Raw genomic sequence first — 24,310 nt, 5'->3', positions numbered from 1 at the left:
AACATTCATGGGACGTGTTCGATGGTGTGTTTGGTGAATACATTGGATACATGACAGAGTAAACAACGGATTTATAGTCGTTGGGAATGCATTGACGTGTTCGGTGTAGGGACCGACAATGCACCAGACATGTCGCATGCCCCTATTTTCTATGTTTCAAGAGTTAACAGTTAGATTCCTTTGCAGTGTTATAAATAGACCTTTTGGCAATAACTCTCGATCACTAAAACTTGCTTACACCTCTTAAGGCTAGAGAAACACACTCCACTCATTTGCGAATTTTTAGTCCATCATCTGAGTAAATATTGGTGTGATCCTAGTGCATTACAACATCTTGTAGCACTAGTTGGGTGAATTGGGCTAGTGACACTCCTATTACTCTTGATGATCGTCGTCACCTAAATGACTCAAAGTTCGCGGGAAATTGTTTTCGGCTTAGCTCATCATTGTGAGGGGTCTTGTACTTATTCTTTGTAGGAGATTCACGAAGAGTAACTATAGTGGAATCATGGCTTATTAAAGTGCCTCTCTAAAATGATTCTTATGGCACCTTCATTGTGGGGTTGATGTGTGATGTTGCAATTACTGCATGAACCATCTAGCTTGGACTCGCCACAACGAGGACATAGATTGTTGACAAGCAATTGAACTTCATGAATATACCTTGTGTTACTTATTGCCTCATGTGGTTTGCACTTTAAAATATTATAGTAATTACATTTACCTCTCTAGCTTTGTGTGTTTTGCATTTAGCTTTATCTCTTGCTAATGAGTAGCTTTATTAGTTCTTTACAATTCTTTTACAAGTTACTAGTTTGGTTAAGAGATAGTCTAGAGTAAATTAGAACTGGAGCAAGTAGTTCTATAAAACATTTTTATAGGCTATTCACTCCCCCTTTAGCCATCTAGATCTTATTAAGTGGTATCAAAGCCAGGACACTGTTAATTTAAGCCTTAACAACATATGGTGAAAAGGGTGGCAATTAATAATGTTGGTAAACCTCCTCACTTTGATGGCATAAATTATGATTATTATAAAAAGAAGACATATTTACATTTAAAAGCTATGAGTATAAAAATATGGGGGTGTTGTGCATGATTCTTTATAGTACTTGAAATGAAAGATCCAGCACCAAGATAAGAAGAGAATTTGCAACTAAATAATTAAGCCCTCAATATAATCTATGAAGATCTCAATCTAGAAGTCTTTGAATCAATCAAAGATTTGGAATTTTCACATGAAGTTTAGAAGAGGTTAAGATTCATATGAGGGACCACCAACTGTGAAAGAGGCAAAACTATACATCTTCAAAGATAAATATGCTAAGTTCAAGATGCAAGAAGATGAAAGTGTACCAAAAATGTTCCATATGCTCAACATGATAAGAAACTTGGCACATAAGGTGGACGATGATGACTTCTCCCATCGGTTTCTAAGGAGCTTGCCTCTAAACTTTTACACTCTAGTCATAATCAATGTGAGAGGCGAACTAAAAGGAGTAACCCCTACCCAAGTACTAGGTGATGTTGTCACACGAGACACATACCATATGAAAAAGGGATGGGGAAGATAAAGAAGAATACAACTTTGTCATTCAAAGCCACAACCTCATCTAAGAGCTAGAACAAGAAAAAAGAAGAATCTAGTGGAGATGGAAGCTCAATCTCAAATGAAGATGAGAAAATGACCTCTTAGCGCACCAATTTGGCATATTCATGAGGAACAAAGGGCATGACACAAGAAAAAAAGTCTTCATCAAAAGAAGGGAAGAAAGAAGATGTTACAAGTGTAGTAGCCAAGACCATCTTATTATCGAATGCCCACACAATGATGAAGAAAAGAAAGAAAATAAGAGAGACAAGGATGACAAGATGGCATTCAAGAAGAGCCATGCACATCGTGTAGAATGGGATTCGGATGCGTCAACAAGTGACAATGAAAATGATTATGATGACAAGAAAAGTAAAAAAGAAGAAAGTACTTGCAAGCATTACTGCCAACAAGTCCTCAATCTTGGTGATCCGTCATGCTTCATGGCCAAGGGTCCTAAGGTACTATTCAATGAGAGTGACAATGAGAGTGAAAGTGAGGATGAAGAGAAGCCCTTTAAGGAGAAACTCATTGAGCTATTACAATATGTTCATTCCATTTTAAACAAGAAGAGAGAAGAACCCAAAGAATTGCTCAAGAAGCACAAAGCTCTTGAACAACCCTTTTTAGGAGCATCTAACTACTCATGAGGCTCTTATTTAAACTCATAAGAAGTTGAAAGAAGCTTATTCCCCTCTTCTTGCTCAAAATAAGGAGAGTTCATCGTATTGTTGTTGCACAACTGCTCGTTTATCATACTACTACTGGATCTGTTCGAAGAAACTCCAACACACTGTTTGTAGGATGAGAGTCTGTTTGTAGGATGAGAGTTCATGCTTCGGCAACTCTGCCAAGAACAACCCGGCCTGTTCATCAAGGAGTGAGGGGGGCACACCGGAAACAACGCCGGAAGGGCAAGGCTTTGACACCAAGCCGCGGCGGCTGTTGACATTCTCACATCTGAGAGCTAATTTAGTGATCAGAGAAATATAGAGAATCTATGAAAGGATCTATAAAGGTTAATTTTGAATAGCAAGGAGAATCCCCTGCAAATCACTGTCACCAAACCAGCCCTAACAGCGAAGGTTGACATAACTCGGTGCTTGGCGGACTACCAAATTATACCGATTGATTGGCTGGGAACAAATCTGTATGGCGGTATGGCCAAGGAGGATGGCAGTCTCACTGGGAAGTGGGATGCTTCAGTCTGGAGAAATCTCCAATGTACAAACTCGTTGTAGTCCACACAAAAAAACCGTGTGCTCAGCTCTTTGCACCGGCTCAGAAAACTCAACGCAGCTGCCCTTGTCATGCACCAACAACGATGATAAGAAAACTCTATTTAGCACAAGAACCAATGTCTTCATCACCAACAATAAGTTACAGAACATATAGGCTAACTCCAGCAGAGAAATGCCTAAAAACAGATCATACTACCACTGTCACCCCCGAACTGTATGAGACGGATGCTTTTGTATAGGAAGTATTCAATGCAGGTATTTGCCGAGTACCTGGTATCCTATCATAACGATTTTGCGTTACAAATGTAAGTGGTAATACAGTAATAAAGAATTGCATAGTGATAATTAGGTCCCCTCACGACTTCTAATATCAAAAACATGATATTTTGTAGCTCCTAATTCATGACTACTCATCCATATGCTTTTTTCCAAGTATTAGCCAATACAAAAACGTTTCAGGTGAGGCTGTTGCAAAGAAGGTAATCCATCAAAGCATTACTTCGTTGTAAGGTTTATGAAGAGCTTTATTTCTGAGTTGGATTGCTCTCTTGAACACCCTGCATCTGCAGCAATTTCTGCTGCTCCTCGTCGTTGTCGTTCTCTTCCTTCGGCTCAACCTTGGGCGCCTTCGGCTTCATGGTGGATTGCTGGTAGAGCACGCCACCTGACATGCATATCAAGAGCCCAATGGTGCCCACAAAAGAGGCATGCTTGTCCCAGATAAGCAAATTAATAACAACAGTCAGGAGCTTGTTCACTATGCCAAGCACTGTGAACCCGGTAGCAGAAATAGCCCGTCTGCAGGAGAATCCAAAGAATGATATCGATAGTCCAAACAGGCATGAAAGAGCAACAGGGAGGACCACATCGAATGACAGCCAGTTTGACACCTTGGAGCTGTCGACCTTCATCTGATCAAATTCTCCCATTATAAGGAGCTCAAGGGGGAATAACATCAAAGCCTCGAGATTGTTGTATAGCACAAGGCCCCATGTGTTCAGCCCAATGGTCATTACGACGTGCTTGATGTACACGAAATCAATGGACATGCTTGCTAGGTAGGCCACTGCCCAGGTGTAAGCAGTCACAGTGAATTGGTTGTCTGTGAAAACATAGATCACACTTCCACCAAGTATTGTGGAGAGTGAAAGCCATGTCTTGAGCGATGGCCATGGCTGATGAAGATACAGCGTCTCTCCGATCGCGACAAATATAGGCACAGCAGAGCGGAACACAATGAAAGTATCCACATTGGCATGAAGCAGGAGTTCACTATTTGTGAAGATGGAGATGTAGAACATCACAGCAGCAGGTAAGAACTTCCACATTGTCCTCAAGTTAAGTCCATCGTGCTCAATGAGCTTGAGCTGTCCACATAGGAGAACTCCAGCAACACTAGTGAAGTACTGCAGAGCTGTCAGGGCTCCAGGATATGGAAATTTCATGATTGCCCATTTATTGATGATCGAGAGCAGGGACGCTGATAAACAATACCCAGCGGCCACACCATATACTGAGGCTTGCTGCAGAAGAGTGTTCAATGTGTTACTCCAGGCTCCATTTCTCTGGGTAGTACCTGAACCCTCAGGTGAAGTATCTTCTTTTGAGGGGTCTGAGAGAGTAGACATCTGCAACATGCAAAATACAATTACTAAAGCTTCAAAAAGATTCATGAGTAACTACTATAGATTATGGAACAAACTATGGCACACATGCATGTTCAAGGAAACACACACACACACACTAAAATCAATGCAGCAGATAGTCAAGATTTTAAGGATAGGTTTCCATGTACTAGAATGTAAAGAAAGTATGTGAGCATCCTAGAGGAATTTGATGAAGGGGAAAAGCATAAGGTACAAATCTGTTTCTGCAGTTCACTGTTTCATCAGTTCGTACCATGATACCATATTATATGATACAATAAAATGAACTATTGATCATTACAAATACAGATCCCAGTTCATAATCTGAGCTATTGCAGTGTGTTGTTTTGTAAATATTTTCTATCCTTCTTAATGCAATGATGAGCAGTTCTCTGTGTATTCGAGAAGTAAAAAAAACATAGGCCTCTCGTTATGAGATGCTGAATTCTTCAACTGCATTTGGTTTAAAATGCTAGATGACAGATACTGTTCATCACATTCCTCGCCTATATAAGAGATTTAACTCCTATAAACAAGGAAGCAACCATGGTAAGGAAGGGAACAGGCAAATCAACAGCATTTGAAAGCCACAAACACACATGAGGATAGTAATATGCATGCCATATTGCTACGAACTCTCTCACATATTGTATTCCATTACGATATGTAATTGTACCATAACACAGAGCAATCAAATTGGTACAAAGGTGATCAGAAATTACTGTCCTCTAAATAGGTGTGCTCACCTTTCATGCATGAAATTTCAATTGTTTGCCAATCCAGCTAATTCTTTAACCAACCTTGTCGTTCAAGGGTAACACATTTTGACATCTGGTGATACTGACTGGGTCTTAAAACCTCTATCTATGTAAATCTGACAAGATACTAAAGTAGTAATGGACTATCCAGAAGAATGCCCACAAACTATGCACAATACAAAATATACAGAGCATTGACATTTTGTAACTCCACCAAATTTGGACCAGCCCCCAGATTGACATCTTCCAATCAAATTTCACACGGTAAGGCTATGGCCAGCAGATCGTGCATATGGTCATGCAAAACACTATTTAGCACTGTAGACTACACTGTTTACAAAATGGAGTTTGAAATAGGAGATGTGATAAGTAAGGCTGCTGGAGATAGCCTAACGATTGAGATTATCGTCACTCCTCACAAATATGTTCGTGCCTGCTAGAATTAGTTGTACTACTCATTAATTTGTGCTATAAAGAGTTAATCACCATCACATATTAAAGATCAAAGCATATTTTCATGTATTCCTAAGGCAACATGTATATCCCAAATAAGAAATCAATTCTAAGTAATGATTAAGAGGCTGTAGCCTGTAAGTGCTCACTTACAAAATAAAAGAAACAGCCTTTATCAATGGTGCTAACAAATAATCCAATATGGAGTAACTTTACAAATCTGAGAAACTTAAAAGAAAGAAATTAAATCCCTGTTTCATATGTTTGGCCATCCTGTTTATCTTCTGTAGCAAGCATGAACCCAATCAAAAATTTCCAATACAAAAACAGCAAGCATGGTAAACGCTAAAGAAGGTCAAACCAAAACAAAACAAGATGAAACAAACAACAAAAGTCAGACAACGAATACTTTTAAAATAGGTCGCTCCACAAAATCAAAGGCACAAGATGGGGCAGCAGGACTTCATGTAAGAATCAGAAGAAGATGAAACTATGCCACCTATGAAGTGTCCAAGCAAAGATCAACAAATACCTTGTAACGTCCAATCCGAGAATTCGCCATGGCTTGAAACCAAAACTGAACACCAAAAGATCTAGGTATGGACTATGAAGCGCATATTTTTTTTCTAAGCCAGAGAGGATGCCCGAGGTGGCAAGAGAAAGAGGGAAGACCAGTATGCAGCAACCACCTAGCAGCTAGCCCTGTTAACTTATCTCGTGAGGGCATAATGCGCTTGTCCATGACAGCCAGGGAAGTCAAACAAGCTTGGGGCACTTCGCAGGCATGTTAGGTTGTTAGGACGACAGGACATGCTAGAAATATCAACGGGACGTATCGTACCAACTACCAACTAGCGCTTGTTTTTTTTTTTTTTGAAAACTTAACTAGCGCTTGTCCAAGTCAAGTAGAGGAGGTCACAATAATGGGGTGCACTAGTTTCTGATAAGCAAACAAGTACAGCAAGCATACCTCAGGAATCTTTCCTCGCAACTATGGAAATTGGACAGGTTCCTCTCAACTACCACAACGTGACGGCTCCAGCACCTCAAGACGAATGAACAAGTCTCACGAAGTGCTCCCTGAACTCGGTGCTAGATCCTCGCAGGCCGGCGCAACCAACCAATCAGTCACATGAAGCGATGCTGATCCTGCTTAAAAAAAAGAAATAAAAATAATGGAATTTAGTAAGTCGCCTCGCCGGAGAAGGCGTCGTATGCTAGCGCAAGAGGTCATCATTGCACGAACTTAACGCCGCCACGGACAGAAGAAAAGAAAATGTCAATTGTTAGGTGTGAGGGCGTCCCGTCACGACCAATGACAGCCACTCCTCCGCATAGTTCGTGCAATTTGGGGGCGCAGAAACGGGTTCGAAAACCCCAGAGAACGCAGATGATAGGAACTCTCACCTTGTCCTGTAGACGCTTCCTCCAGCCCCGGTGAACTCGGTGGTGGTGTGGGGAACGGAAAAGGATGGGGCGCGGGGATTTATCGCCGGGTCTCCGCCTTGTTTTCTGCGCGGTGGCTGTCGGTCGGAGGTGTGAGCCCGGATCCGGACGCTTGCGATTCCGATTGCGAGTCAACCCGCGGCCGCGGACGGGGGTTAACTGGGCCGGCGCGCGCGGAGTGGGAACCTAGCACTAGCAGTGGGGTCCTGCAATTTGGGAATCTCGGAATTGGGATTTCAGGCAATGGAAGGCAAACGAGGAGGGCAGGAGGCCACAGCAGAATTTTTGCAGGCGGGGAGTCGGGGACGATGATGAATTTACAAATGCGACTTCGCTGCTTCTGACCCGCGAGCCGCGCGGAGGAGATCTCGAGGCGCCCTCCTCCGCCTCGGCGGGCTCGCCCGCCTTGCGGGTCGCGGTCGCGTCGCGGGTGGACCTTCTGACTTGTCCGGTTCTCCCAGCCCCCTGCGTGCGCTGCGAGCTCGGCTGCGTGCCTTCGTGAACGGCCAGATGGGGATCTGATCAGACAAGCGAACGAGGACGGGAACGGGGGTGCCGCGCCCGCGATATCCGTCGTCCACGGCGAGGCGGCGACACTGCTAGGTGCGAGCCGCGAGCGGGCATGACGCCAGAGATATCATCATTCATCAATCATCACAGTAAACTTATTACGGTGGACTGATCTGCATTGGACTGCTGCAGCGTAGGTGGAGTGGAGATTGGATTGGGTCCGACTGGCCTGCCGTTTGAGATTCAGTACGTTAAACTTGCTGTTGAAATGTTATACTTGGTCGTTAAGATTTGATTTGATAAAAACTGTCAAAAATCAATACAGAATCGGTCGAGTCGTCGCGATGATAGGAATCCATCCTTTTCTAGCTCCTGAATCCTTTGGGCTACTTCGTCTTCTTCCGTATATAATACCACGATATTAAGATTTTTCTCACAGCTAATTCTTTCCGTACCTAAATTCTCATAAAAACTTGTCAAAAAAGCTAGCCAGATTCTCAGAAAATCTGGTCAGAAGAACAACACGATTGGATTGGGTCCGATAGCTACTGGCCTGCCGTTTGCGATTCAGCACGTTAAACTTGCTGATGAAATGCTACTTGGCTCGTTAAGATTTGATTTGCTCTTGTCAGCGAGTCAAAATCGCTCGCCCAGCTGGACCAGCTAATCGGTAATAGCGCCAGCAGGACGAGATTACCGTTTGAAACCAAACACCTCTGACTCCAAAAAAAACTTGTATATATTTTTATTACTTCTCAATACATTTTATGCATGTTGGGTACACTTTAGAGCCATTTTTCTTATCGATTTTGGGTAGGAAGAAATCTGGACCAAATAATTACTGTCACTGTCCTAGGAAGGTCATAGTCCTACATGCTACAACTCACTTTCAAAAAAATCCTAATAATAATAATTTGACATGGGGCCGTGGCCGTCTACTGCCGGATTCACGCTCTCAAGACTAATGACATAGGGAAAGTGGGCATCCAAATTATTAGGATAAATTTAATATATATATATATATATATATAAACTTAATGTTAATCTTTTCATATATTATCTAACACATTATTACAAATACAAATAAAAGTTTACATATATCGTTTTGTACATTATTTACTCCCTATAACAAAAAGATGAATATATTTGTATTTGTATCCTAAATTTATATCTATCATTTGAGAAGATATATGATAAATTTAAAGTTTACTTTTTATGAACCTTTACATGCTCAATGCTAAACACAATAATATGAATTGGCATAGCATATCCTATATCCTATTTATTCACAATAAAAAGACAAAAACTTAATATCTGAATAAGTATCCATTTTCATCCCTAGGCTAGGGATAGATCTTTACTCGAACTAATGTAGAGGTTTATCATCCTACTATCCTAGGGATTTGATCTCATGCCCCACAACAAGAGTTCTTCCCATCACCAGTATCAGATAGAACGGTGTAGAACTGGGGTCCATAGGACCCATGGACACTCTAACCATAAGGAACTTTCAAACTTAGTTTTCCCTACAGACCTGGACCCCTAAGAGTCTTCAGATATCTGAAGTGGGTATCTGAGGCCCACTGCTCGAGAAATTTGTCGTGACCAAGTCCCGAGACCCTCTAGGCCCTAGGGCCTCCCGATAACATAAAGGAGTTCTCGATTCAACTAAGTATAGAAGCACCAACATATCAAAGAGTATAGTTAGCCCCTACTCTAAGGGCAGAACAACCCTCAAAGGAAGGGCACCACGTTCAAGGTCTAGTCCTCATTGAAAGTCGCCTAGAGGGGGGGTGAATAGGGCGAAACTGAAATTTACAAATATAAACACAACTACAAGCCGGGGTTAGCGTTAGTAATAAAGAAACGAGTCCGTGAGAGAGGGCGCAAAACAAATCCCAAGCGAATAAGCAAGTGAGACACGGAGATTTGTTTTACCAAGGTTCGGTTCTTGCAAACCTACTCCCCGTTGAGGAGGCCACAAAGGCCGGGTCTCTTTCAACCCTTCCCTCTCTCAAACGATCCACGGATCGAGTGAGCTTCTCTTCTCAAATCGAAGTCGGGAACAAAACTTCCCACAAGGGCCACCACACAATTGGTGCCTCTTGCCTTGATTACAATGGAGTTATGATCTCAAGAACAAGTGAGAAAGAAAAGAAGCAATCCAAGCGCAAGAGCTCAAAAGTACACGGAAAATCTCTCTCGCTAATCACTAGAGGCTTGTGTGGAGTTGGAGAGGATTTGATTTCTTTTGGTGTGTCTAGAATTGAATGCTAGAGCTCTTGTAGTAGTTGGGAAGTGGAAAACTTGGATGCAATGAATGGTGGGGTGGTTGGGGTATTTATAGCCCCAACCACCAAACTTGACCGTTGGCTGGGCTGTCTGTTCGATGGCGCACCGGACAGTCCGGTGCCCCTGCCACGTCATCACTGCCGTTGGATTCTAGCCGTTGGAGCTCCTGACTTGTGGGCCCGCCTGGGTGTCCGGTGCACACCGGACATCTACTGTTCCTTGTCCGGTGTGCCGGAATGGGCGCGCCTGACATCTGCGCGCGCAGAGCGCGCATTGAATGCGCGGCAGAGAGCAGTTGGCGCGGAGGTAGCCGTTGCTCCTGAGTCGCACCGGACAGTCCGGTGCACACCAGACAGTCCGGTGAATTATAGCGGACTAGCCGTTGGAGTTTCCCGAAGCTGGCGAGTTCCTGAGACCGACCTCCCTTGGCGCACCGGACACTGTCCGGTGTACACCGGACAGTCCGGTGAATTATAGCGGAGTCGCCTCTGGAAATTCCCGAAGGTGGCGAGTTCGAGTTGGAGTCCTCTGGTGCACCGGACACTGTCCGGTGTACACCGGGCAGTCTGGTGCTCCCAGACCAGAGGGCCTTCGGTTCCTACTTCTGCTCCTTTGTTGAATCCAAAACTTGGTCTTTTTATTGGCTGAGTGTGAACCTTTTACACCTGAATAATCTATACACTTGGGAAAACTAGTTAGTCCAATTGTTTATGTTGGGCAATTCAACCACCAAAATTAATTAGGGACTAGGTATAAGCCTAATTCCCTTTCAATCTCCCCCTTTTTGGTGATTGATGCCAACACAAACCAAAGCAAATATAGAAGTGTATAATTGAACTAGTTTGCATAATGTAAGTGCAAAGGTTGCTTGAAATTGAGCCGATGTAAATACTTACAAGATATGCATGGATTGTTTCTCTCTTATATAACATTTTGGACCATGTTTGCACCACATGTTTTGTTTTTGCAAACTCTTTTGTAAATCCTTTTCAAAGTTCTTTTGCAAATAGTCAAAGGTAAATGAATATGATTTGCAAAGCATTCTCAAAATTTGAAAATTTTCTCCCCCCGTTTCAAATGCTTTTCCTTTGACTTAAACAAAACTCCCCCTAAATGAGATCCTCCTCTTAGTGTTCAAGAGGGTTTTGATATATACTTTTGAAATACTATTTTTCTCCCCCTTTTGAACACAATAGGATACTAATTGAAAATATTCAATACTTAAGTTTTTGAAATTGGTGGTGGTGCGGTCCTTTTGCTTTGGGCTCATTTCTCCCCCTTTTTGGCATGAATCGCCAAAAACGGAATCATTAGAGCCCTCGAAGTGCTATCTTCCCCTTTGGTCATAAATAAATGAGTTAAGATTATACCAAAGACGAAGTCCTTTTCTTTGATGCTCATTTCTCCCCAAAGAATAGAGAGTTGCTTGGAGTGATGGCGAAGTATGAGTTACGGAGTGGAAGCCTTTGTCTTTGCCGAAGACTCCAATTTCCTTTCAATATACCTATGACTTGGTTTGAGATAGACTTGAAAACACATTAGTCATAGCATATGAAAGAGACATGATCAAAGGTATAAAATGAGCTATATGTGCAAGCTAGCAAAAGAAATTGCGCGAATCAAGAATATTGAGCTCATGCCTAAGTTTGTTAAAAGATTGTTCATCAAGAGGCTTGGTAAAGATATCGGCTAATTGATCTTTAGTATTAATGTAAGAAATCTCGATGTCTCCCTTTTGTTGGTGATCCCTCAAAAAGTGATACCGAATGGCTATGTGCTTAGTGCGGCTATGCTCGACGGGATTGTCGGCCATTTTGATTGCACTCTCATTATCACATAGCAAGGGGACTTTGGTTAATTTGTAACCGTAGTCCCGCAGGGTTTGCCTCATCCATAGCAATTGCGCGCAACAATGGCCTGCGGCAATATACTCGGCTTCAGCGGTGGAAAGAGCGACCGAATTTTGCTTCTTTGAAGCCCAAGACACCAAGGATCTTCCCAAGAACTGGCAAGTCCTCGATGTGCTCTTTCTATTGATTTTACACCCCGCCCAGTCGGCATCCGAATAACCAATCAAATCAAATGTGGATCCCCTAGGATACCAAAGCCCAAACTTAGGAGTATAAGCCAAATATCTCAAGATTCGTTTCACGGCCGTAAGGTGAGCTTCCTTAGGGTCGGCTTGGAATCTTGCACACATGCATACGGAAAGCATAATGTCCGGTCGAGATGCACATAAATAGAGTAAAGAACCTATCATCGACCGGTATACCTTTTGATCCACGGACTTACCTCCCGTGTCGAGGTCGAGATGCCCATTGGTTCCCATGGGTGTTTTGATGGGCTTGGCATCCTTCAACCCAAACTTGCTTAGAATGTCTTGAGTGTACTTCGTTTGGCTAATGAAGGTGCCTTCTTGGAGTTGCTTCACTTGAAATCCTAAGAAATATTTCAACTCCCCCATCATAGACATCTCGAATTTCTGTGTCATGATCCTACTAAACTCTTCACAAGTAGATTCGTTAGTAGACCCAAATATAATATCATCAACATAAATTTGGCATACAAACAAATCATTTTCAAGTGTTTTAGTAAAGAGCGTAGGATCGGCCTTTCCGACTTTGAATCCATTTGCAATAAGAAAATCTCTAAGGCATTCATACCATGCTCTTGGGGCTTGCTTGAGCCCATAAAGCGCCTTAGAGAGCTTATAGACATGGTTAGGATACTCACTGTCTTCAAAGCCGGGAGGTTGCTCAACATAGACCTCTTCCTTGATTGGTCCATTGAGGAAGGCACTTTTCACGTCCATTTGATAAAGCTTAAAGCCATGGTAAGTAGCATAGGCCAATAATATGCGAATTGACTCAAGCCTAGCTACGGGTGCATAGGTTTCACCGAAATCCAAACCTTCGACTTGGGAGTATCCTTTGGCTACAAGTCGAGCTTTGTTCCTTGTCACCACACCATGCTCATCTTGCTTGTTGCGGAAGACCCATTTGGTTCCTACAACATTTTGGTTAGGACGTGGAACTAAATGCCATACCTCATTCCTAGTGAAATTGTTGAGCTCCTCTTGCATTGCCACCACCCAATCCGAATCTTGGAGTGCTTCCTCTACCCTGTGTGGCTCAATAGAGGAAACAAACGAGTAATGTTCACAAAAATGGGCAACACGAGATCGAGTAGTTACCCCCTTATGAATGTCGCCGAGGATGGTGTCGACGGGGTGATCTCGTTGGATTGCTTGGTGGACTCTTGGGTGTGGCGGCCTTTGCTCTTCATCCTCCTTGTCTTGAACATTTGTATCTCCCCTTTGATCTATGCCGTTATCTTGAGGTGGCTCATTTGATTGATCTTCTTCTTCATCGACTTGAGCCTCATCCTCATTTTGAGTTGGTGGAGATGCTTGCGTGGAGGAGGAAGGTTGATCTTGTGTTCTTGGAGGCTCTTCGGATTCCTTAGGACACACATCCCCAATAGACATGTTCCTTAGCACGATGCATGGAGCCTGTTCTTCACCTATCTCATCAAGATCAACTTGCTCTACTTGAGAGCCGTTAGTCTCATCAAACACAACGTCACATGAGACTTCAACTAGTCCAGTAGACTTGTTAAAGACCCTATATGCCCTTGTGTTTGAGTCATAACCAAGTAAAAAGTCTTCTACAGTCTTAGGAGCAAATTTAGATTTTCTACCTCTTTTAACAAGTATAAAGCATTTGCTACCAAAGACTCTAAAATATGAAATATTGGGCTTTTTACCGGTTAGGAGTTCGTATGATGTCTTCTTGAGGATTCGGTGTAGATACAACCGGTTGATGGCGTAGCAAGCGGTGTTGACCGCCTCGGCCCAAAACTGATCCGAAGTCTTGTACTCATCAAGCATGGTCCTTGCCATGTCCAATAGAGTTCTATTCTTCCTCTCCACTGCACCATTTTGTTGTGGCGTGTAGGGAGAAGAGAACTCATGCTTGATGCCCTCCTCCTCAAGGAAGCCTTCGATTTGAGAGTTCTTGAACTCCGTTCCGTTGTCGCTTCTTATTTTCTTGATCCTTAAGGCAAACTCATTTTGAGCCCGTCTCAAGAATCCCTTTAAGGTTTCTTGGGTTTGAGATTTTTCCTGTAAAAAGAATACCCAAGTGAAGCGAGAATAATCATCCACAATAACTAGACAGTACTTACTCCCGCCGATGCTTATGTAAGCGATCGGGCCGAATAGATCCATGTGTAGGAGCTCCAGTGGCCTGTCGGTCGTCATTATGTTCTTATGCGGATGATGAGTGCCAACTTGCTTCCCTGCTTGGCATGCGCTACAAATCCTGTCTTTCTCAAAATGAACATTGGTTAGTCCTAAAATGTGTTCTCCCTTTAGAAGCTTATGAAGATTCTTCATACCAACGTGGGCTAGTCGGCGGTGCCAGAGCCAACCCATGTTAGTCTTAGCAATTAAGCAAGTGTCGAGTTCAGCTCTATCAAAATCTACCAAGTATAGCTGACCCTCTAACACACCCTTAAATGCTATTGAATCATCACTTCTTCTAAAGACAGTGACACCTACATCAGTAAATAGACAGTTGTAGCCCATTTGACATAATTGAGAAACAGAAAGCAAGTTGTAATCTAAAGAATCAACAAGAAAAACATTGGAAATGGAATGGTCAGGAGATATAGCAATTTTACCCAAACCTTTGACCAAACCTTGATTTTCATCCCCGAATGTTATCGCTCTTTGGGGATCTTGGTTTTTCTCATATGAGGAGAACATCTTTTTCTCCCCAGTCATGTGGTTTGTGCACCCGCTGTCGAGTATCCAACTTGAGCCCCCAGATGCATAAACCTACAAAACAAGTTTAGTTCTTGACTTTAGGTACCCAAATGGTTTTGGGTCCTTTGGCATTAGACACAAGAACTTTGGGTACCCAAACACAAGTCTTGGAGCCCTTGTGCTTGCCCCCAACATATTTGGCAACTACCTTGCCGGATTTGTTAGTTAAAACATAAGATGCATCAAAAGTTTTAAATGAAATGTTATGATCATTTGATGCACTAGGAGTTTTCTTTCTAGGCAACTTAGCATGGGTTGGTTGCCTAGAGCTAGATGTCTCACCCTTATACATAAAAGCATGATTAGGGCCAGAGTGAGACTTCCTAGAATGAATTCTCCTAATTTTGCTCTCGGGATAACCGGCAGGGTATAAAATGTAACCCTCGTTATCCTGAGGCATGGGAGCCTTGCCCTTAACAAAGTTGGACAATTTTTTAGGAGGGGCATTAATTTTGACATTGTCTCCCTTTTGGAAGCCAATGCCTTCCTTAATGCCCGGGCGTCTCCCATTATAAAGCATGCTACGAGCAAATTTAAATTTCTCATTTTCTAAGTTGTGCTCGGCAATTTTAGCATCTAGTTTTGCTATGTGATCATTTTGTTGTTTAATTAAAGCCATATGATCATGAATAGCATTAACATCAACATCTCTACATCTTGTACAAATAGATACATGCTCAACAATAGATGTAGAGGATTTGCAAGAGTTAAGTTCAACAATCTTAGCATGAAGAATATCATTTTTATCTCTAAGATCGGAGATTGTAGTTTTGCAAACATCAAAATCTTTAGCCTTAGCAAGCAATTTTTCATTCTCAATTCTAAGGCTAGCAAGGGAAGCATTCAACTCATCAATCCTAGCATGTAAATCAACATTATCATCTCTAGGATTTGAAGTTGAAATATTGCAAACATGTGAATCAACCTTAGCATTTAAACTAGCATTTTCATTCCTAAGGTTGTCAATCATCTCACGACAAGTACTTAGCTCACTAGATAACTTTTCACATTTTTCAATTTCAAGAGCATAAGCCTTTTTAACCTTAACATGTTTCTTGTTTTCTTTAATTAGACAATCCTCTTGGGAATCCAAAAGGTCATCCTTTTCATGAATAGCACTAACTAATTCATTTAATTTTTCCTTTTGAGCTATGTTAAGGTTGGCAAAAAGGGAACGCAAATTATCCTCCTCATCACTAGCATTATCATCACTAGAAGATTCATATTTAGTGGAGGAGTTGGATTTAACCTTCTTCCGTTTGCCGTCCTTTGCCATGAGACACTTGTGGCCGACGTTGGGGAAGAGAAGTCCCTTGGTGACGGCGATGTTGGCGGCGTCCTCGTCGTCGGAGGAGTCGCTTGAGCTTTCGCCGGAATCCCACTCCCGACAAACATGGGCATCGCCGCCCTTCTTCTTGTAGTATCTTTTCTTCTCCTTTCTTCTTCCCTTCTTGTCGTCGCCTCGGTCACTGTCACTTGATATAGGACATTTAGCAATAAAATGACCGGGCTTACCACATTTGTAGCAAACCTTCTTGGAGCGGGACTTGTAGTCTTTCCCTCTCCTTTGCTTGAGGATTTGGCGGAAGCTCTTGATGACGAGCGCCATTTCCTCATTGTCGAGCTTGGAGGCGTCTATTGGTTGTCGAGTTGGTGTAGCCTCCTCCTTCTTTTCCTCCGTCGCCTTGAATGCGACGGGTTGAGCTTCGGATGTGGATGGATCATCAAGCTCGTTGATCTTCCTCGAGCCTTCGATCATGCACTCAAAACTTACAAAATTCCCGATAACTTCCTCGGGGGTCATTTTAGTATATCTAGGATTACCACGGATTAATTGAACTTGAGTGGGGTTAAGGAAAATGAGAGATCTTAGAATAACCTTAACCATTTCGTGGTCGTCCCACTTTACGCTCCCGAGGTTGCGCACTTGGTTCACCAAGGTCTTGAGCCGGTTGTACATGTGTTGTGGCTCCTCTCCTTTGCGAAGCCGGAACCGACCGAGCTCCCCCTCGATCGTTTCCCGCTTGGTGATCTTTGTGAGCTCATCTCCCTCGTGCGCGGTTTTGAGCACATCCCAAACCTCCTTGGCGCTCTTCAACCCTTGCACTTTGTTATACTCCTCTCTACTTAAAGAGGCGAGGAGTATCGTTGTTGCTTGAGAGTTGAAGTGCTCGATTTGGGCCACCTCATCCTCATCATAATTCTTATCCCCTATGGATGGTACCTGTGCACCAAACTCAACAACATCCCATATACTTTTGTGGAGTGAGGTTAGATGAAAACGCATTAAATCACTCCACCTAGCATAATCTTCACCATCAAAAGTTGGTGGTTTGCCTAATGGGACGGAAAGTAAAGGTGCATGTTTAGAAATGCGAGGGTAGAGTAGGGGAATCTTACTAAACTTCTTACGCTCTTGGCGTTTAGAAGTTACGGAGGGCGCGTCGGAGCCGGAGGTCGATGTTGATGAAGTGTCGGTCTCGTAGTAGACCACTTTCCTCATCCTCTTTTGCTTGTCCTTACTCCGATGCGGCTTGTGGGAAGAAGATTTTTCCTTCTTCTCTTTGTGGTGAGAGGAAGATTTCTTCTCCTTCCCTTTGTTGGAGGAGATCTTCTTCTTCTCCTTCCTCTTGGTGCGGGACTCTTCCGATGAAGTGCTCCCTTGGCTTGTAGTGGGCTTTTCGCCGGTCTCCATCTCCTTCTTGGCGTGATCTCCCGACATCACTTCGAGCGGTTAGGCTCTAATGAAGCACCAGGCTCTGATACCAATTGAAAGTCGCCTAGAGGGGGGGTGAATAGGGCGAAACTGAAATTTACAAATATAAACACAACTACAAGCCGGGGTTAGCGTTAGTAATAAAGAAACGAGTCCGTGAGAGAGGGCGCAAAACAAATCCCAAGCGAATAAGCAAGTGAGACACGGAGATTTGTTTTACCGAGGTTCGGTTCTTGCAAACCTACTCCCCGTTGAGAAGGCCACAAAGGCCGGGTCTCTTTCAACCCTTCCCTCTCTCAAACGATCCACGGATCGAGTGAGCTTCTCTTCTCAAATCGAAGTCGGGAACAAAACTTCCCACAAGGGCCACCACACAATTGGTGCCTCTTGCCTTGATTACAATGGAGTTATGATCTCAAGAACAAGTGGGAAAGAAAAGAAGCAATCCAAGCGCAAGAGCTCAAAAGTACACGGAAAATCTCTCTCGCTAATCACTAGAGGCTTGTGTGGAGTTGGAGAGGATTTGATTTCTTTTGGTGTGTCTAGAATTGAATGCTAGAGCTCTTGTAGTAGTTGGGAAGTGGAAAACTTGGATGCAATGAATGGTGGGGTGGTTGGGGTATTTATAGCCCCAACCACCAAACTTGACCGTTGGCTGGGCTGTCTGTTCGATGGCGCACCGGACAGTCCGGTGCACACCGGACAGTCCGGTGCCCCTGCCACGTCATCACTGCCGTTGGATTCTAGCCGTTGGAGCTCCTGACTTGTGGGCCTGCCTGGGTGTCCGGTGCACACCGGACATCTACTGTTCCTTGTCCGGTGTGCCGGAATGGGCGCGCCTGACATCTGCGCGCGCAGAGCGCGCATTGAATGCGCGGCAGAGAGCCGTTGGCGCGGAGGTAGCCGTTGCTCCTGAGTCGCACCGGACAGTCCGGTGCACACCGGACAGTCCGGTGAATTATAGCGGACTAGCCGTTGGAGTTTCCCGAAGCTGGCGAGTTCCTGAGGCCGACCTCCCTTGGCGCACCGGACACTGTCCGGTGTACACCGGACAGTCCGGTGAATTATAGCGGAGTCGCCTCTGGAAATTCCCGAAGGTGGCGAGTTCGAGTTGGAGTCCTCTGGTGCACCGGACACTGTCCGGTGTACACCGGGCAGTCCGGTGCTCCCAGACCAGAGGGCCTTCGGTTCCTACTTCTGCTCCTTTGTTGAATCCAAAACTTGGTCTTTTTATTGGCTGAGTGTGAACCTTTTACACCTGAATAATTTATACACTTGGGCAAACTAGTTAGTCCAATTGTTTGTGTTGGGCAATTCAACCACCAAAATTAACTAGGAACTAGGTATAAGCCTAATTCCCTTTCACTCATGGTCTCATGATGATGGCACGACCTTTGTATATGACACCTTATTTTTATATGATATAAAATTCCTTTGAATTCCTAAATAACATGCCACAAGATTTGAGGGAAATTTGAAAAACAAGTTTAACTTGATTTTATTCCATTTTACCCCAAATAGAGAAAGAGGGGAAAATATTTTTGTATAAAAATCTTGGCCAAGAAATGAGCCCCAAATTCTACCAAAATGTCCATCTACATATTCCTGATTTCTGTAAATTTTTGAAGTGATTTAGAGTTCATTTAATTTAAATTTGGAAATCAAACTTAAATTCAAATCTAGAAAATAGAAAAAAGAAAAAAAAAAGTGACCCAATGCCCGAGCATCCCACCAGCCTATCGACCTAGTACTGCGTCTGCGCCCGCGCTCATGTCTCCCTGACAGACGGAAGTTGCCTATTGACACACCCCTACGCTCGCCCGACCCCAAAGTTGCATTCGTCCGATCCTGAGCCCCTAGTGCCCCGACCCCACGCATTAGCTTCACCTCGCGCTCCCCCGATCCAAGTCATGAACATCAATGGTCCACTTGTCATCCCTAATTTCTCATCCCTCTTTATGCTCCTCGAGCGTGCACGTCGCCACCGATCCCCCATCCCAGCCCAAACGTCGGCCCTATCCCCGTCACCCAACAACGCCCATGATTGAAGCCGGTCATTTCTCCCCCTCTTCCCTCTCCGATGACATATAATTCAATTGCGTGATCTCAACGACATTCAACTGGAGCTCGACCATGCTGCTCACGCTCGAGCCACTGCTGTCCAACCAATGACACATAGTTATAAAAGGACTAGGGATGGCAATGGGTACGTGTATGGGTAAATAACCTTGAATAATTATCCATTGGATATGTGTATGGTGAAATTTGGTATCTGTGGGTACGGTTATGGATATAATAAGGTATCCGTCGATAATTTTTTGCAGGTATGGATATCCAGTATCCATACTCGTTACCCAATGGATATCTGACATGTGGGCCATCCGGATTTAATATATTATAATAAATTCTCATTTTCAATTTTTACCCATGACATGTTGTTTGGTGCTAAAATTATCATTTGATCCTGTTGGAATGTTAATTATTTTGAAATGTGATAAAATTGTTGTTTGATGTTGAATGCTAAAATTGTAGTGGGCGGGCGGGTAATGGGTATCCATTGGATATCGCTCGACGGGTACGGGTATGGATACTGATCCATACCCACGAACGTTTATGGATACTGGTATGTGAGTTTTGTCTCATGGGTATAGATTTGCGAACTATATATCCGGGTACTACCCGCCCGATTGCAATCCCTAAAAAGGACAACCCTTCACCCTCTGCTCACACCCATTCAAGCTCTTAGCCACCCGAGCCCTATCCCTCGCCACCAGTGGTGCTACCACCGTGCTGCTCACACTTGAGCCATTGCCCTCCAACCAATGACACACAGTTATAAAAAGGACACCCCTGCACCCTCTGCTCACACCCATTCGAGCTCTTAGCCACCCAAGCCCTATTCCTCGCCACCAGTGGTGCTACCACCGTGATGCTCACACTTGAGCCACTGCCCTCCAATAAACGACACATGGCTATGAAAAGGACAATCCCCGCACCATATGCTCACACCCGTTCGAGCTCTAAGCCACCCGAGCCATCTTCCTCACCACAAGTGGCGCTACCATCGTCTGCTCAGGCTCGAGCCTCTACCATCCAATCAATGATGCACAATTATAAAAGGACACCCCTGCACCCTCTTCTCACACCCATTCAAGCTCTCAGCCACTCGAGCCCTCTTCCTCGCCACTAGTGTCGCCGATGCCGTTCAAGAGCACGAGATCCCAATTTCTGCCCTCATTGGAGCACCCAACCTTCCTAATGGTGTCATAAACTTCGCCAGAGCTTGAGGAACCTACGACGAGGCCTCGCTAAAGCTCTACTTGTGTCTGTGATCCAGCCCACACCGACTTGATCTCGCCATGCCCCGTCACATCGACCCACGTATTTGGGCGCACCTCGACTACTGCTCGGCACCAGGAAGTGCCTCATCTTCCCCACATACTCGAGAGATTTGATCTACTATATAACTTAGTTAGTGAAGGAAAAGGCCATCGCTGCTATCTCATCGTCTCTGTGTTGAGGTCCATCACCCTAATAGTGTCTTCTGTAAATCCTAAAGTTGTAATTAGTTGTATTCTATGCATCTAGTGGCTAGGAGATCACACAAAGGTCCTGGTTCGACCAACAAAAACCTATGGGTTTTGGGTGTTTCATCCATACATTTGGGAGAGAGTAAAATTTATTATCAATCTCAAAAGTTGGCCCATGATGCCATCCTACTCCACCAACTCCAAAGTAGATCCTTAGACTTGGCCAGCAGGGTCATCCTATCCACAAACTTCCAAGAGGATCATTAGCAGTCCCTAACGTTAGCCGCCAGTGTCACCTCAATCCACAAACTAGATAGAATATATAGGTCCCTCCAACTGGTTTTTAGTCTCATTTGGATTTGAACAAAGACCTAACTCACCGTTGATGTGGTATACCGATCGACATTGGGTGGGATGGGGGCCAAGTGATAGAGTGGAGTGGATGGAGAGGGCTAAAAATGATCAAAAACGATATTGTCTATACGAAAACAATTGCTGGTTGGTCGGAAATTTACCTGGTTTCATAATTAATCTACTTTTTTGGGACTCGATCGATACATTGTTAATAGATATTTAAAATTCAAATTTTAAATATAGTAATTTTTGGAATGATATTGTCTTTACAGAAATGATACATTTACGAGACCTCGATTACGAGATGTTTGGTTACGGTTTTCAGCCTTAGAGGGGGTAGAGTGCCATGCGAAAAGGTGTGACTTTTTCTTCTTTTTGTTGGAGCTGCGGACTTGGAGAGGGGATTGCGATGCTTTTTTATGTACATGTTTTTTACGTGGGCCGTGGGGGAAGCGACAAACAAAGGTTGCCGAATAGAAAATGTGATTATGTTTTTCCGTTCTTGACAATAGTAGATATAGAGAGGAGATAGATATGACATGTGGAACACACATGTCAGGTCAGTCAAAAACACAATCAGCATATAGAGTGGGTTAGGCTCCGATTATTCCCATGACTCCATGAGACATATAACTAAGTTTAGAGACCTAAATGAACCATTTTAGAAGTTCGTCGATCGGGATGACATCATCTATCAAGTTTAGGGACTCTTTAAAAGTTTGTGGACTAAAATAACACTATCAAACAAGTTTAAAGATCTATTTCTTCTTATTAAACCGATACATGTGTCCCTTGCCGCTTCATATCCTGTGCTGTGATATTTTTCCAATAAAAAACAGTAACACACATGAACGCACCGTATTGCCTGCTTCCCACATAAGCAAAATGTCTAGAACTCTCTACCACGTCCTGAATTGTATTAAAAAGGGGGGAGGGGAGAATCTTAGCCACGTCTTTGTTGCTGCTTGCGACGTCTCCTTGACGGTATCACTAGCAGGAGGTGATGACGCTGTCGAGGACGACAGTGGCAGCGCAGCTTCCATCGGCCTCTGCTTCCTCCGACCATCGCTTTTCTAGGGTAAAGAGATCTGTTGCCTTCATTTTTTCCTTTTCCGTTGCTTACTGTAGCTTCCATGCGTGATTCATTCATCTCTCTGATTTTTACTTTGCAAAAACTCAATGTTAGTCCAGCTATAAATTTCAGTTTCGCGTTGCACACTAACCATCTACAACAGCAAGCATGTATGCCTTTTCTCCCTTTTTCTAAAATATTGCAAACCCTGTGTGTTTTTTTCTAAAATATTGCAAAATCTAAGAGAGTTTACTATCCACATACCTTAGCCTTTTGCTGCCCCAACCGAGACCCCATCCATTCGTTCGTACACTTCCAGTAAATATGTTTCTTTCATGTTTGTGTATTCTGAATCCTAGCTTTTTAGGTGTCGTTTTCTCTCATACAAAATGAGATTGAGGTATAATATTTCCAAAGGGAAGGGATATTCTTTTACCGCTAAAAAAAGGTGAGTCTATGGTGCAATATATTCCTAGAAGGAAAGAGTTCTTACTAACCTTTCTTCCTTTGGTCACCTGCAGGAGATACTCCTTTTTATATAATTACGGATTAACTATGTTATTTCATCTTATTGGATTGGCTTCTGAAGGTATTTCTAATTCATGTTTAAAATGCTATGGGCAAGAAACTTTTCTAAGTTTTTAATATGTGTTTCCATGCTCTCTGCTCACTTAAAAGGATACCGTATGATTTTAAATTGCAAATGGTTCTTTAAAAGCTCTGTTAAAAGGGATATTGCTTAAAAGTTGAAAGTCCTTAATTGCTATAGTTACATTGCTATATCAGTCCAGTGTTTTGGCTTAATAACCCCCTCTATCATTGCATCTATTTGGACCTGCATTCTAATTTTTTGTTCTCTTTTTTATGCTCTATCTTTTCATCTGTAGTTGTTTGTATTTTGGGGTCAGGCACACATTTGCAGGAATTGATTCTTTCAGCAAACAAGTCGTGTTATTTCTTAATGTCTAAGTGAATACTACTTTCCTTCTTTCAAGTTGTCGTTACCTTTTAATTTGCCCTCTATATAGGTGAGGCCGGAACCATTTAAATTATTACCTACTACATTTGATGGTAATGTGAGGACACTTAAATGCTATTTGAAATACACTGTAGACTCCAATTATATATATAATAAATTAATAATTATGATCTTATATGTCATATGATATAGTGATTTGTCTATATAACTATGTGTCGCGCGCTGGCGCGACTAGTATGTATTATTTTCGCCGAACGAGTGTAGTAGGGGACTGATAGTGAATTTTACTCATTTTGGAAGATATAAACGCAGCCTGTGCAGACAACGGGCCGATAACTCTCCAGCCCACTCGCGAGGCCTCCATCCAGGCCCAAGTTCCGCGTCGCCGCCAGACGACTGGGCCCTGAGCCCCTGACGGCTTTGGGGAGCGCAAAGTGGCGCGTGTCAGCCCTTTGCCGCGGCAGAATTCTGACCCGGCGCAGCGCAGTGCAGAGCCGCCGTTGCGGCACGCAGTCGCGGGCGGCCCGTGATTTGACCGGCGCCGGCGCGCGCAGGCGCAGGCAGACATGCAGTGAGCGTTGTAGTGGTTGCTTCACTCGGTCCCATGGTTGCACTTGCACGCAACTAGTACGCGAGACGATCAACCCAGTTCGTATAGACATGAATGGACATCGTAGGCTGCTAGAGGCTGGGTCAACTCCTCCAAAGATGCGCGCCCTTGTTTGCTGTACGCTCAAGTGTGATCAGATCGGTGGTCAGAACCAGCGAACTCGACAGAGATCTGGCGGTCTCTGCTGGCCATCTGGGTTTCTTGAAAATCGGTATGCAGCCTTCAGGGCCTATATATGCGAAGGCACGGATTTTACATACAATAAAAAACTCCTATGCATTAGG

General features: G+C 43.6%; 1 protein-coding gene across 3 annotated transcripts; it reads right to left on the bottom strand.

The window, feature by feature from the left end:
- Positions 1 to 2,914: 2,914 nt before the first annotated feature.
- On the bottom strand, positions 2,915 to 7,835 carry LOC100278914 (GDP-mannose transporter GONST3). 3 transcript variants are annotated; one of them, XM_008660239.4, is made up of 3 exons: positions 7,097 to 7,835; positions 6,660 to 6,841; positions 2,915 to 4,460 (listed from the first exon to the last, which is right to left on the bottom strand). In XM_008660239.4, exon 3 carries the CDS (start codon positions 4,458 to 4,460, stop codon positions 3,357 to 3,359), a length of 1,104 nt encoding a protein of 367 aa, XP_008658461.1. In that variant the 5' UTR covers positions 6,660 to 6,841; positions 7,097 to 7,835; the 3' UTR covers positions 2,915 to 3,356. The 3 variants fall into 3 exon arrangements, with proteins under 3 accessions (XP_008658461.1, NP_001309170.1, NP_001145508.1); NM_001152036.2 differs by having other exon boundaries at positions 3,127 to 4,460; positions 6,660 to 6,838; positions 7,097 to 7,807; NM_001322241.1 differs by lacking the exons at positions 6,660 to 6,841; positions 7,097 to 7,835 and adding an exon at positions 6,222 to 6,458 and having other exon boundaries at positions 2,936 to 4,460.
- Between the last annotated feature and the right edge of the window lie 16,475 nt (positions 7,836 to 24,310).

The sequence above is a fragment of the Zea mays genome, chromosome 9 (assembly GCF_902167145.1).
Source record: "Zea mays cultivar B73 chromosome 9, Zm-B73-REFERENCE-NAM-5.0, whole genome shotgun sequence".
In the NCBI taxonomy this organism is placed as follows: Eukaryota; Viridiplantae; Streptophyta; class Magnoliopsida; order Poales; family Poaceae; genus Zea; species Zea mays.
This window is presented reverse-complemented; position numbering and strand designations above follow the sequence as displayed.